At 39.5% G+C, this 13,876-nt stretch overlaps 2 protein-coding genes across 2 annotated transcripts in view; one reads left to right on the top strand and one right to left on the bottom strand.

The window, feature by feature from the left end:
- LOC106821165 (eukaryotic translation initiation factor 3 subunit G-like) overlaps positions 1–5,250 on the bottom strand; it is a gene marked incomplete at its 5' end in the record, with an annotated part of 15,623 nt that extends 10,373 nt beyond the window's left edge. Inside the window, 2 exon segments of the mRNA XM_014825858.1 lie at positions 4,910–4,969; positions 5,162–5,250. Coding sequence (XP_014681344.1) covers positions 4,910–4,969; positions 5,162–5,250 — 149 coding nt within the window.
- Positions 220–13,876, top strand: part of LOC106821164 (polyhomeotic-proximal chromatin protein-like) — a 25,294-nt gene continuing 11,637 nt past the window's right edge. Inside the window, exons 1-9 of the mRNA XM_014825857.1 lie at positions 220–290; positions 990–1,094; positions 1,603–1,813; positions 1,960–2,100; positions 2,321–2,414; positions 2,542–2,675; positions 2,878–3,001; positions 3,804–3,966; positions 4,088–4,292. Of these exons, the coding sequence (XP_014681343.1) occupies positions 1,026–1,094; positions 1,603–1,813; positions 1,960–2,100; positions 2,321–2,414; positions 2,542–2,675; positions 2,878–3,001; positions 3,804–3,966; positions 4,088–4,292 (1,141 nt within the window). The 5' untranslated portion in view covers positions 220–290; positions 990–1,025. The remainder of the gene's footprint in view (positions 291–989; positions 1,095–1,602; positions 1,814–1,959; positions 2,101–2,320; positions 2,415–2,541; positions 2,676–2,877; positions 3,002–3,803; positions 3,967–4,087; positions 4,293–13,876) is intronic.

The raw sequence follows: 13,876 nt of genomic DNA, 5'->3' as shown, positions 1-13,876 counted from the left end.
GTTGAGCGACTGCAAACAACTTGAAAGATAGAGCTATAGACCCTAACCCTAACCCTAACCCTAACCCTAACCCTAACCCTATCCCTAATTCTAAAATAAAATAAAATTAGCCAAAAATAATAATAAATGAAATAGTGACAAAATTAGCCAATCAGAGAAGAGAGCCGGTTGTTTAGTTTTCATGATACCAAAACCGGATCCGGTTGTTTAGACACTTCGTACTATTTATCGGTAGTAATCGACAAATGATTTCATTGGAATAAGCCCCCAAAGTCCAGGAATAGTAAGAAGTGAGTAGGTAAACGACGGGATTCTAGTATTATTATTACTGTGACACAGGGGCGTAAATCCGTACCGAGGAGTGGGGGGATGATCGGCGATAGCCATCACATACTAGCACGAGCACAAGCCCACAATAATTTACGCACACGCGCGCGATCGCGCACGCACGAACATACACACACACACACACACACACAAACGAACAAACAACAAACACACACACACATAAACACACGTACATACATTTATACATGCATACATACATGTACGCACATGCCAAATTTGACAACCATAAAGTAAAAAATTTGGACATATTTTGGACAAATTTGGACATATAGTAAAATGTATGTATAACTGTATAGCCTACACGTATACAGTATATGTCACGATCATTTAGAGTACAGGGTCTCCAACCCTGTGATCTCCAAATGCAGAATGAAATTAATGAACAGGGGTGGGCGAAATTAACCTTGGCTGCCGCAGGCAGGCCCGCGTGCCGTAGTCATGCCAGTGCTAGGGGGGAGTGACAATGAAAATGACAAGTAAATTAATTTATTTTAGCCCACTATTTTACTCTACCGTTATAGCTCTGCCTCTTCTGCAGAAATTGCAGAATAGATGCAATGTAAAACTGGCATGATGTAACACACTACCTATTGTTACTAATTTGTTTGTACTAATAGAACTTTATTTTATTTACGATATAGAACATGGTTATCCTGACAAAAATGAGTTTTTCATGAATGGTGACTACTTCTGCTCAGTTCTACTTCTTCTCTGGTATCATGGAGTGTTCTTCAAATGTTTCTAAGGTATATTTATATCACTATGTGCATTGACACAGTACTGTGTAGCCCATCGTAAATTCAAGGTCAATGGCGTTAAAGAATGAAAATAAGAATCTTGAAAAAGTACTATTACTTACTTAAAAGTAAGTTACTATATTTCACAATGCATATTGGCATAGAAGCTGGTTTACTCGCTTACCTGATAAGTTAAATCAGGTAAATCAGGGTTTCAAAAAAACAAAACAAAAATTATAAAGCAGCAATGTCAACCTGCAGATTTTAAGCAAAATTGCTGCTAATGTAAATGTTAATTTGCAGCGGAGTTTTGTTTTATATAAGATGTTAATTCTTCTCACTGATGTATGAAATATTAAAAAAATTATTTCTGAGTTTAGAAGAATTTTATCCGGCATGTAGTTACATGGTTTTTTGGCACATGTCTAAAAGGAACATATCTTTCTTATTATAATGCAAAAACATTGTCAAGATATAAAAAAATGCAGTTTCACTGGCTAATGCTGTTTTCATATAGGTTATAGGCAATTGCTCTTTTCGAGGACTTCGCCGTAGTGATAGGGTGAAGTTAATCAAGCGCTCCTTCTCACCTGATAACTCCCCTGCATCTGAAAAATCTGCTTACGATGTGGGCAGGCGTATGAGAAGTGGCCAGAGTCCTGTACCTGTTGCATCTGATGGACATAATATACCAGTGTCTGCGAGAAGGAACCGCAAGTCTGCCCGTGGTAAAGTGAAAAAGTCATCTACCTATTTTACGTTAATGAGTACGCAGTGTTCTATCCAGACATAGAAATCAGTCGTGTAACTTCTGATTGACAGGGAAATACTCTTAGATCATCTATGTATCATTACCGACATTGCTCAATTTCAGGTAAACCATTCTCGTGTGCCGTGTGCAAGTCGCCTCACGTGTGTAAACCTAGTCGCCGAAAGAATCTTAACTACGTGCCAGCGCCTCGCCTCTGGACCAATCCTATTACATTGAAAGTGCTCACACTATGTAATGCATGCGGTATGTTACTGGACTAGGTTTGATTAGGAAGAGTGCAGAGAATTCAATAAACGTGATTGTGCAGTAAAACATTAAGCAGTGAAACGCAGTCAAAAAAATAATATAATTGAGCGCTAACAATTATTATAAGTCCTAGCTCTACTGTAGGTCATCGGAGGTTTTTGCTGTATCTGGTTGTTTTCCAATTTCATTGCTAAACACTTGTCTTCTTATTTTCCAGGAATTACGTTCAATACTCAGGCAAAAGCCCAAGGTCAGGCAGAGACAAAACGCAGAGCACGACTAGTGAATGCACAAGATAGGAGTAATTTCAGGTGAATTGTAAACCCCATTAACAAAAAGTTTGCAAGCGATGATTACATGATATGCGTGATGTGAGGTAGAAATACTTGAGTAAATATTACGGTCTTAACTTTCTACTTATTGTCTTATTTTTTCTAGGGAAGAGGCACAGAACTTTGGCAAGGCTTTGTCAGAGAAACTACAAGACAGCGATTCAATTAACCTGTACTGTTCGCGTTTCACCTGTCGATGCATACAGCGCCATCTGTTAGGTGGAAAAGACAATATTAATGGTAGACAAAAACGTTTTGTTAATACACCTCATTGCTTACAAGCATTTTGATGCTATGCACCTTTTTGATTTCAGTAGAGGATGGATTCTATGTGGCCCACTGTTTTGGCATTGGTTTACAAGCTGGGAGAGTGAACTGTAATTAGATTAACCACTAAACGAAGACAGTTCCAATTCTAACTAAACTCACACTGCATGTTTAGGACCTTTTGATGAGCAGCTCTTGATGAGACAATCTTCAAGATTACTACGCGTTATGAAACAAGCCAAGCAGTTGAAGATGGAGAAATGCTACAACCCTCAAGAAGTACAGAATCATCGCAAAAAGCAAGTATAGCCATTGATATAGTTGTTAGTTTGGTTCAAGAAGGCTTCTTCAAAACTTGATATTTAGATTTCTCAAATCTATTTTCGAAAATAATAGGGCTACAATCCTAACAGCAGTTTACTCGTCATGGGATATGTAAAATCTGACTTTGTGATATAGTCGAACTTCGTTACTACATACCCTGTTTATAAAGTTTACACTGCTACAACGCACACATCTCCAAGTCCCGAATTTGTGTAATGCATTATTCCATTTGCCAGTATTGTTTATAACATACACCTTTATAACGTAAACTGCAATACAACGTTCAAATTTTCACTGGAAAAATGCATACTAGCCTTTGTTACTACGTACGGGACACTATTCTTGGGCTTGTGGCCAGTAAAGTGACAAAGCAGATGGAAATTACTGCCTTTTTCAAGTTGTAAGTAAAGTCAGTGGCATCAGAAACATTTAAACTCATCTATGACATCGGCGAAATTAACGCGGGCTCTTTCATTTCTTTGAGTGCAAATAACGTGTACAAAAGACGGGTGTCTTCAATACATTGTTTTATTTTACTCTAAATTGACAAATTTGTTACAGGTGTTATCATTAAACTTTCATGTTTTAATTCTTGCGTTAGCGTTCATTTTATGGGAATTGGTTACAACGAACTATCGTTATAACGTACTGATTCTTAAGGTCCTTGGAGGTACGTTGTAACGAAGTTAGACTGTAGTAGCTTTGCACTTAAAACCTGAAAAATGTATTCAGCAAAGAAGGGTTGACCATTAACATTTTACATTGGCTGTTGTTTAGGAACATTGGCATCGGAAACGGTCAACGGCGAAGTGAGAACTACGAGCAGTTTGTGTATCAAAGCCGCAGTTACCTGAAGACTGACGTTAAGCTGTGTGAGCAGGGTGTGCAGAAAGTTCTTCTCTACTCAAACAACTTTCTCCATAAGCGTCTCCGAACTGAGGTATGCAACAACACTCATAACGTAGTGTCATTTATAGTGTGAAAAACTAATGCCATCTCTTGTTGCTATGCTTCTGTCTCAAGAATTTTAGGGTTACGATCTATTTGGCTTCACCTTTCAGAATGCTTCTCGTTCTGAGCGATTCAATGGTAAAAAACCATCTCAGTTTCTTCCTATCGATGAACTACCGCATCACCGCTGTTGCCTTGACAACTGTGTAAACCTTGCAACGACCCATGGAAGTCTGCTGCAGCAGTGGAGGGACAGAGCGGTGCAGGGTATAGCGGAGCGGCGGCAGGTTATTGCCGAGATGCTGACACCATCAGGTTAGCATGTGGTTCTGTAAATAATGTTACTCACAGTATCCTTGTGAAAAGTGAATCTTAGCATTGAATATTTCCGGAGAATGCTTTATTAATCATAGTATACACATTTAAAATTATAATCGCAAATGTTTCGTGTTTGTCTCGCCTCTTGTAATGTGATTATGGATGTAATGTAATATAATGTAATGTATGTAATGTAATGTAATGTAATGTAATGTATGTAATGTAATGTAATGTAATGTAATGTAATGTAATGTAATGTATTATAAGTTGATAAGGTATCCAGACGTTTTTTCTAGGCATTTTGATGATGAAATCAACGTTGTAAGATCGACTTGCTACCGATGTTTACCGCTGTCTGCAGCGCACACACTCGTGTACTGTAGTGTGGGGAAATTCTGTGTGTGTCAATAATACATAGCCCACATACTCGCAATGATTGTTTAGAACCAGTGGGTTTGCTGTCATGCCACCATGACGTCACGCTCTATTCACTTTTCACTTTTCTATTTCCCTACCCACTTCTGCACCATGTTGTTTACGCATTTATAATAGTGTTGATAATTGTGTATGGTGCCTGGGGGAATTAACTAATAATGTAACTAAAGATGACATACCTTTCGTTTTGCAATAACCTTTGAAACCTTCCTTTGCTCGATTTTATACTGCCTGATAACCTGCAAACAACAATGAAATACAAAGAATTAGGATTAAGATTAAAACTTAATGACAATACCTAGATTCATACTGCAAATATCGTTTATATTTATGTATATATACAGATATTATTGAAGTATACAATTCAAATCTAATTATCAAGTTCCAAATAAATAATCTAATAAGAAAAAATAAATTTAACCCATCGTTACCTTTACTTTCTTGTTGTCATCATTGTACTTCCATTCCGTAATGGTTTTTACACCATTCTCTATCTTCTCCGTTGGAAGAGGCAACTCCGCTAAAATCAAGAGATTGATTAGGTGAAGCTTATGAACTGATTACGCAAGTTGGAAATGGGACAATCATAAAATGGGCTAACCTAGACTTGCATGCACACACCACAGGCCCTTGGAGGCTCAAGTTCAAGAAGAGTAAAAGAGCGAAGTGGCTAGTGGTAAAAGAGCAAAGCGGTTCGCTCTTTTATCACAGGCCGCATCGCTCTTTTACTCTTCTTGAAACTTGAGCCTATAAGCTAGGGCCTGTGCACACACGGCTATGCCTCAATGGCTCAGTCCCAAAGTTAAACAAAGCTGGAAATTAAGGCATGTCGACTGGCAATTAATGCAAGTTAGAGGATTTATGGGATGATGCAAATTACCTTCATTTCAACTTTGAAGACAGGTTGGAACAGACATGTGTTAGAGGTTAGGCCAGCGGAGAACCCTAAAGATGGAATGTGGTTGACAGAGATTGTTAGGTAGGCTGTGGGAATGGTGTAACACACCAACCCCAATTTTGATACGGCCTCCCTGATAAATCTTGTGAAAGTATCACGTCACCACAACTATTTATCAAATGCAGTGGTCAAAATTAGCGGTATCCCGATATCCACGGGATAGTAGATTCTGGTGTTGGATACCAGATTTCAATGCTTGGTATACCGCCGGGATAGTAAAAAAAAATCGTCAAAATCGGGATAGTGGTTGAGTTATCTACGTGCACACGCACGCACGCACGTGTACATCCAAACGCACGCACGCGCGCATGCACACACGTGGACACACGCACGCATGCATGCACGCAGGTGTACGTGCACACGCACGCACGCACGCACGTGTACCTGTACACACACACACGCACGCACGAACGTTTACGTGCACATGCATGCACGCACGCATGTGTACCTGTACACACACGCACGTACACACACGCACTCATGCACACACGTGTACCTGCACACGCACGCACACACACACACGCACGTGTACGTGTACGTGCACACGCACGCACACACGCACGCATGCACGCACGTGTACGAGCACACGCGCGCACGCACGTGTACATGCACACGAACGTACGAACGTGTACGTGCACACGCACGCACACGCACGCATGCACGCACACGTGCACACGCGCGCACGCACGTGTACATGCACACGAACGTACGAACGTGTACGTGCACACGCACGCACACGCACGCATGCACGCACACGTGCACACGCGCGCACGCACTCTAATAATCAGCATTACAAGAGGGCGAGACAAACACGAACATTTGCGATTATAATTTTAAATGTGTATACTATGATTAATAAAGCATTCTCCGGAAATATTCAATGGCTAAGATTCACTTTTCACAAGGATACTGTGAGGTATAACATTATTTACAGAACACATGCTAACTGATGGTGTCAGCATCTCCGGCAATACCTGCGCCGCTCCGCTATACCTTGCACTCGCTCTGTCCTCCACTGCTGCAGCAGGATTCCATGGGTCGTATGAAGGTTTACACAGTTGGTCAAGGCAACAGCGCTGATGGCGGTAGTTCATCGATAGGAAAGAAACTGAGATGTGTTTTTTACCATTGAATCGCTCAGAAGAGAAGCATTCTGAAGTGAAGCAAATAGATCGTAACCCTAAAATTCTTGTAGAGCAGAAAGCATAGCAACAAGAGATGGCCATTTAGTTTTTCACACCTATAAATGACACTTCACGTTATGAGTGTGTGCATACCTCAGTTTCGGAGGACAGCTTATGGAGAAAGTTGTTTGAGTAGAAGAAGAACTTCTGGCAGTACCCTGCTTCACACAGCTTAACGTCAGTCTTCATGGTAATGCGGCTTGTGATACACCAAACTTGCTGTAGTTCTCACTTCGCCGTGACCGTGTCCGAATGGCCAATTGTTCGCTAAACAAGACATGCCAATGTAAAAATGTTATTGGTCAAACGCTCTTCTTTGCTGAACTACATTTTTCAGGTTTTAGTGCATAAGATACTACAGTCTAACTTCGTTGCCACGGTACCTCCAAGGACCTTAAGAATCAGGTAGTTATAACGAATACGTTCGTTTGTACACCAATTCCCATAAAATGAAGCTACGCAAGAATAAAACATGAAGTTTAATGATAACACCTGTAAAAATTGTAATTTAGAGTAAATAAAACAATGTATTGAAGACACCCGTCCTTTTGTAACACGTTTTATTAGTGCATCAAGAAGAAATGAAAGAGGCGCTGTTATATTCGGGGCCGATGTCATAGATGAGTTTAAATGTTTCGTAGTGCCAGACTTTACTTTACAACTTGAAAAAGGCAGTAATTTCCATCCTGGCTTTGTCACTTTACTGCGCCACAAGCCCAAGAATAGTGTCCGTACGTAGTAACAAAGGCTAGTATGCATTTTTCCAGTGAAATTTGAACGTTCGTAATTGCAGTTTACGTATAAAGGTGTATGTTATAAAGCATACTGGCAAATGGAATAATGGCATTCCACAAATTGGGAAAAAAAAAACCCTTTTGAGATGTGTGGGTTGTACAGGTGTAAACTTTAAATAACAGGGTTGTAAGTAACAGAGGTTCGAGCTATATCACAAAGTCAGATTTTACATATCTGCGAGTAAACTGCTGTTAGGATTGTAGCCCTATTTTTCGAAAATAGATTTGAGAAATCTAAAATATTCAGTTTTGAAAAGCCCTTCTTGAACAAACTAACAACTAATATATAGTGATATACTTGCTTTTTGCGATGATTCTGTACTTCTTGAGGGTTGTGCATTTTCCATCTTCACTGGCTTGGCTTGTTCATAACGCGTGAGTAATCTGAAGATTGTCTCAATCAAGAGGGCTGCTCATGCAAAAGGTCCTAAACATGCGTGGGAGTTTAGTTAGAATGAATGTCTTCGTTTAGTGGTTAATCTATAAGTTCACGTCTCCAGCTGTAAACAATCCAAAGACAGTGGCCAACATAGAATCCATCGTCTCTTACTGAAATCAAAAAGGTGCATAAGGCACAAAATGCTTTGTAAGCAATGAGCGTGTATTACAAAACGTTTTTGTCTACCATTAATATTGTCTTTCGCACCTAAACAGATGGCTGCCTGTATGCATCGACAGGTGAAGCGCGAAGGAATAAAAAAAACAGGCGGCAGTACAGGTTAATTGAATCGCTGTCTTGTAGTTTCTTGACAAGCTTGCCAAGAGTTCTGTGCTGCTTCGCCTAGAAAAAATAAGACAATTAAAAGTAGAAGTTAAGACCGTAATATTTACTCAAGTATTTTACTCAGCATCACGATATCATGTAATCATCGCTTGCTAAATTTTTGTAATGGTTTAGCAATTCACCTGAAATTATCCTATCTTGTGCATTCACTAGTCGTGCTCATGCGTTTGTCTCTGCTCTGAGTTGGGCTTTTGCTGAGTATTGAACGTAATTCGTGGAAAATAAGAAGACAAGTGTATTAGCAATGAAATTGGAAAACAACCAGATACAGCAAAACCTGCGATGACCTACTGTAGAACTAGGACTTTATAATAATTGTTAGCGCTCATTGATTATTAATTTTTGACTGCGTTTTTCACTGCCTTAATGTTTTACTTGCACAATCACGTTTATTGAATTCTCTGGCACTCTTCCTAATCAAACCTAGAGTCCAGTACATACCGCATGCATTACCAATAGTAGTGAGCAGCTTTCAATGTAATAGGATTGGTCCAGAGGCCGAGGCGCTGGCACGTAGTTTAGATTTCTTTCCGGCGACTAGGTCTGTACACACGTGAGGCGCTTGCAGCAGCGGCACCGAGAATGGTTTACGCTGAAATTGAAGCGAATGCGGTGAATGATACATAGATGATCTAAGAGTATTCTCCTGTCAATCAAAGTTACACGACTGATTTCTATGTCTGGGATAGAAACTGCGTACTCATTACGTAAAATAGGTTAGATGACTTTTTCACTTTAGCCACGTGGCGACTTGGCGAGTTCCTGTCTCGCAGGACACTGGTATTATTATCGTCATCAGTCAACAGGTACAGGACTCTGGCCATTCTCATACCCGCCCAATCGGAGGCAGATTTTTCAGATGGGCAGGGGAGTTTTTAAGGTTGAAGAAGGGAGCGCATTGATTTAACTTCACTATCAACTGCTACGGCGAAAGAAATAACTCTCGAAAGAGCCAAATTGCCTATAACCTATATGAAAAAACGCATTACACCTGAAAACTGCATTTTTTTATATCTTGACATTGCTTTTGCATTATATAAGAAAGATATGTTCTTTAGATCATGCTGGCCAAAAAACATGTAACTACCATGCGGATAAAATTCTTCTAAATCAGAAATAATTCTTTTTTATATTTCATACATCAGTCAGAAAGAATTAACTCTTATATAAACAATAACTCGCTCGCTGAAATTAACATTTACATTAGCCAGCAATTTTGGCGTTAAAATCTGCAGTTGACATTGCTGGCTTTTAAATTTTCTTATTTTTTTTTTTTTGAAACGCTGATTTACCTGATTTAACTTATCAGGTAAGGCGAGTAAACCAGCTTCTATCCAGATATGGCATTGTGAAATAAAATAGTAATCTTTACTTTTAAGTAGTAATAGTACTTTTAGATTCTTTATTTCATTCTTTACGCATTGACCTTGAATTTACGATGGCTACCAGTACTTGTGTCATGCACATAGTGATATAAATATACTAGAAACATTTGAAGAACACTCATGATAACAGAGAGAAAGTAGACTGAGCAGAAGTAGTCACCATTCATGGAAAAACTCATTTATTGTCAGGATAACATGTTCTATAATCGCTAAATAAAATAAAGTTCTTTAGTACAAATCAAATTAGGTAAACAATAGATAGTGTGTTACATCATGCGCCGTATTTTACATTGCATCTAATTCTAGATTTCTGGCAGAAGAGGCAGAGCTATAACGGTAGAGTAAATAGTGGGCTAAAATAAATTGAACTTTACTTGTCATTTTTCATTGTCACTCCCCTAAGCACTGCATGACTACGGACGCGGGCCTGCTGCGCAGCCAGGTTAATTTGGCACCACCTGTTCATTAATTTCATTTCTGAGATTTGGAGATCACAGGTTGGATGACCTGTACTCTAAATGATCGTGACATTGTGTATAAGCGTGTAGGCTATTTAAGTCTATACATACAGTTTTAGCCAGCCGAGTGTATCATAGGAGTTGAGACAGGACCTGACAACCGGCAAAGATTCAACATTTAGCTAGCCTTAGTCTACTATTGATTTATGTGTTTACCTTCGGATAAACTGAGCTCAAGTCTTGCCCTTGAATGCATTAACTCCTTATCCGTGTCCTAATCGTTGTCTCACAAAAATGACAATCGGGGAGATATCGGTCCAAAGTAAATGGTAGTTTAGAGAAAGTTATATCGTGAATAACAACTGTGAACGGGGGGGGGTCGTGGGGGGGGGGGGGGGGGCGAGAGGGGGGAGAGGCGGATGGGGGGGATGGCCGACGGAGGGGCGGGGCAGCTAGGGGGTGGCTGGGGAGAAATAAGGGCAATGCGACCCTTATCGCTTACCTGTATGATACAGGCGGTTGCCGGTTTCGCTTCACTACACTTCACCGCCTGTACGCACTTGCCTCTCCAGGCCGCGAACGCAACAAACGAAATCGTTGCCGCCACATCAGAAGAGCTGTAACGGGCCAATCAGCTCATCAGCGGCAGGCTTTTGCCTGACGTCATTTCTCCAGTTATTCAAGTGCCTGATCGAAACGAGGCTGCGAAACGCGCAAGGGTTGAGCTGGCGTACAGCGGCCGTAGGATAGTAGTATGTGAAGGCAAATATACCGCCTGTCATCATACAGGTTATCTATCGCTTAGCGAATGGCAAACTATGGGCAAAGAAGACTAGCGAGGTTTGCTAGGGATTTCGGAAAGTTAAACACGCTTGTTGTTTATTATAGGCGATGTCGAATGACAGTATTACATGTTATGAACAATATTGTTAGAACAAATAAATGGATTAAAAATACTAAACTGTGAAATTTTTTATTTCTAAATGTAAATAGTATCATAACCCCAAGTCGTGTTTAACTTTCCGAAATCCTAGCAAACTCGCTAGTTCTTTGCTATGTTGCATTGCTAAGGCGAAGAGGGCTTTCAAAAGCATTGCCTTATGTTTCGGTTCACAGTGTTTTGATCTTCACGATATAACTTTCTAAAACTACATTGTACGTTTGAGCGCGATAGTCTCCCGGGATTTTGTCATTTTGTGAGAGCCAACGTTAGACACGGATAAAGTTTAATGATTAAGGCAAGACTTGAGCTCAAGTTTATCGACGGTAAACACAATAAATCATAGGTAGACTCAGGCTACTAAGTTGAATTTGCCGGTTTCAGTCTGTCTCACTCCTATTGATACACTCCTGATTTTACTATATGTCCAAATTTGTCCAAAATATGTCCAAATTTTTTACTTTATGGTTGTCAAATTTGGCATGTGCGTACATGTATGTATGCATGTATAAATGTATGTACGTGTGTTTATGTGTGTGTGTGTTTGTTGTTTGTTCGTTTGTGTGTGTGTTCGTGCGTGCGCGATCGCGCGCGTCTGCGTAAATTATTGTGGGCTTGTGCTCGTGCTAGTATGGATGGCTATGCCGATCATCCCGCCACTCCTCGGTACGGATTTACGCCCTGTGTCACAGTAATATAATACTAGAATCCGTCGTTTACCTACATCCACTCTTACTATTCCTGGACTTTGGGGCTTATTCCAATGAAATCATTTGTCGATTACTACCGATAAATAGTATATGTAGCTTATTTCTATTATTATATACATCGCTCATGTATAATTTTATATTACTCAATCATCTTGCCATTCTTGGTTCAATGGTTTAACTTTGTGAAGTTGTGAAGTTAAATATTGCGGAGTGGTTGACTTGGGTCTTGAGGACTGTAGCCTGTACAGTTGTAGTTGTAGTAGCGATGCGGATTGCCCGCGCCATAATTGTCTAGATTTGGCCAACGATGTTGCAATAGTGTCAATGTAGCCATTTTTCGGATGACATAACTTTAAATAAATTAGCGATATGACATAAAAATTAGTATTCAACATAAGAACATCTTGCCTGCTTTGTGTTAATATTTTATAATTTTCACGAAACCGTTTTAGAGATAGAACGTGCTAAAACCTAACATCGTGTAAACCAGTCTAACAGCGGCATGGCGAATGCAGCGGCACCGAATTTTGTGACGGGCCCAACTTCGAGCCTCTTGGGGCAGTAGAAGAACTTATTAATTTAAGTTGTTATTGATATAATAATGTAGACTATACCTTAAGGTATCGGTTTAGGGGTGCTCCTAAGTTTTTAAATGATTATATCATTGTGAAAATTGCGTTTTCATAAAGCAAACGCTTCAAAAACATAGTTTCCCACATCGTAGAAACTTCATGCACCCGCCATTAAAATCGCCGTTCTCTGGTCTATTTGGATACGTCATCATCACACACTGCAAAACATTTCTTATACGCCCCCGAAAGCCTTTTGTAAACCAATCGCCGTGGCCATTACAGCTAGCTAATCATAAGGCGTAAGCTGTTTGCTGATTGGCTGAATCGGACATGGCGCGTCACTCGTTTCTTCCAGTGTTGGTAATAGACTGGTACCGTTTGCACGATTCACTCCGGCAAGTATCTTCGCTACATGAACGCGTTAGTGTAGCGTGTGGAACTGTCGACCGGGTACCAGTCTAAGCGCTGGTAAACACGGCATGAAGCCGCATGATGCAGCCTAAGTCAATGTTAGACGTGGTTAGCTGTCGCATTTTTATTATTCTTTTGAGTGTTTCTGCTCAATTTTTTATCAGACATTTACACAAAGATAGAAGCCTTATATAGTTTGATATTAGTCTGGTAATGCAAGTGAGTTTGTTGAACGAAAACATGACTGATATTGAAGGTTCAAAAATGTAAACAACCTGAAACTAGGTGTGTAATTTCTAGTTTGACTGACTCGTTACTGATTAGTTTAATAATAATTAATATCTTCAATTCATTATAGTCTTTGTTCAGAATTAATAAAGAAAAGAACTACAATTAAATGCCTCGGTTTTATAGATGCCTCTCATTAACGTGTGTCTCAACTGCACAGTACAACTGTTTACGACAATTACTTTTTGTATTTACTCCCGTTCTTTGGTTTCTGCATATATAATTAGATTCATACAATTTTCATGTAATTGCTCTACATATATACATACTGTGTGTTGCTATGCACTATAGTATGCTGTATTTCTGACAGCTATAAGTAGGAAAATTATTTCATTAATTCATTTTCGATTTTTGATAATTTTACATTTTTCCCCAAAAATTGATGTCCATATACAATTCCTTGCACACTTTACATGTATTCCTCAAACATATTCACATACTATGTGCTCCTGCACATTACTATATCAAATTTTATATATCTAGCAGCAGTGAAACTATTTTTAATTTGAACCAGACAAAATGCTTTTGTTACGGAAAACGGGCAGCTCGAAAGTTTGTACTTTCGAAATTTTCAATTTCCTCCAAAATTTGACTGCAATATAAAATAATTGGTGCCATTTAAATGTAATTTTCTTTCAGAAACATGCTCTAATGATGCATTG

The sequence above is a fragment of the Priapulus caudatus genome, unplaced genomic scaffold (genome assembly GCF_000485595.1).
Source record: "Priapulus caudatus unplaced genomic scaffold, Priapulus_caudatus-5.0.1 Scaffold61, whole genome shotgun sequence".
NCBI lineage: Eukaryota > Metazoa > Priapulida > Priapulimorpha > Priapulimorphida > Priapulidae > Priapulus > Priapulus caudatus.
Note: the sequence above shows the minus strand (reverse complement) of the source record. Positions and strands in the feature narration are given on the sequence as shown.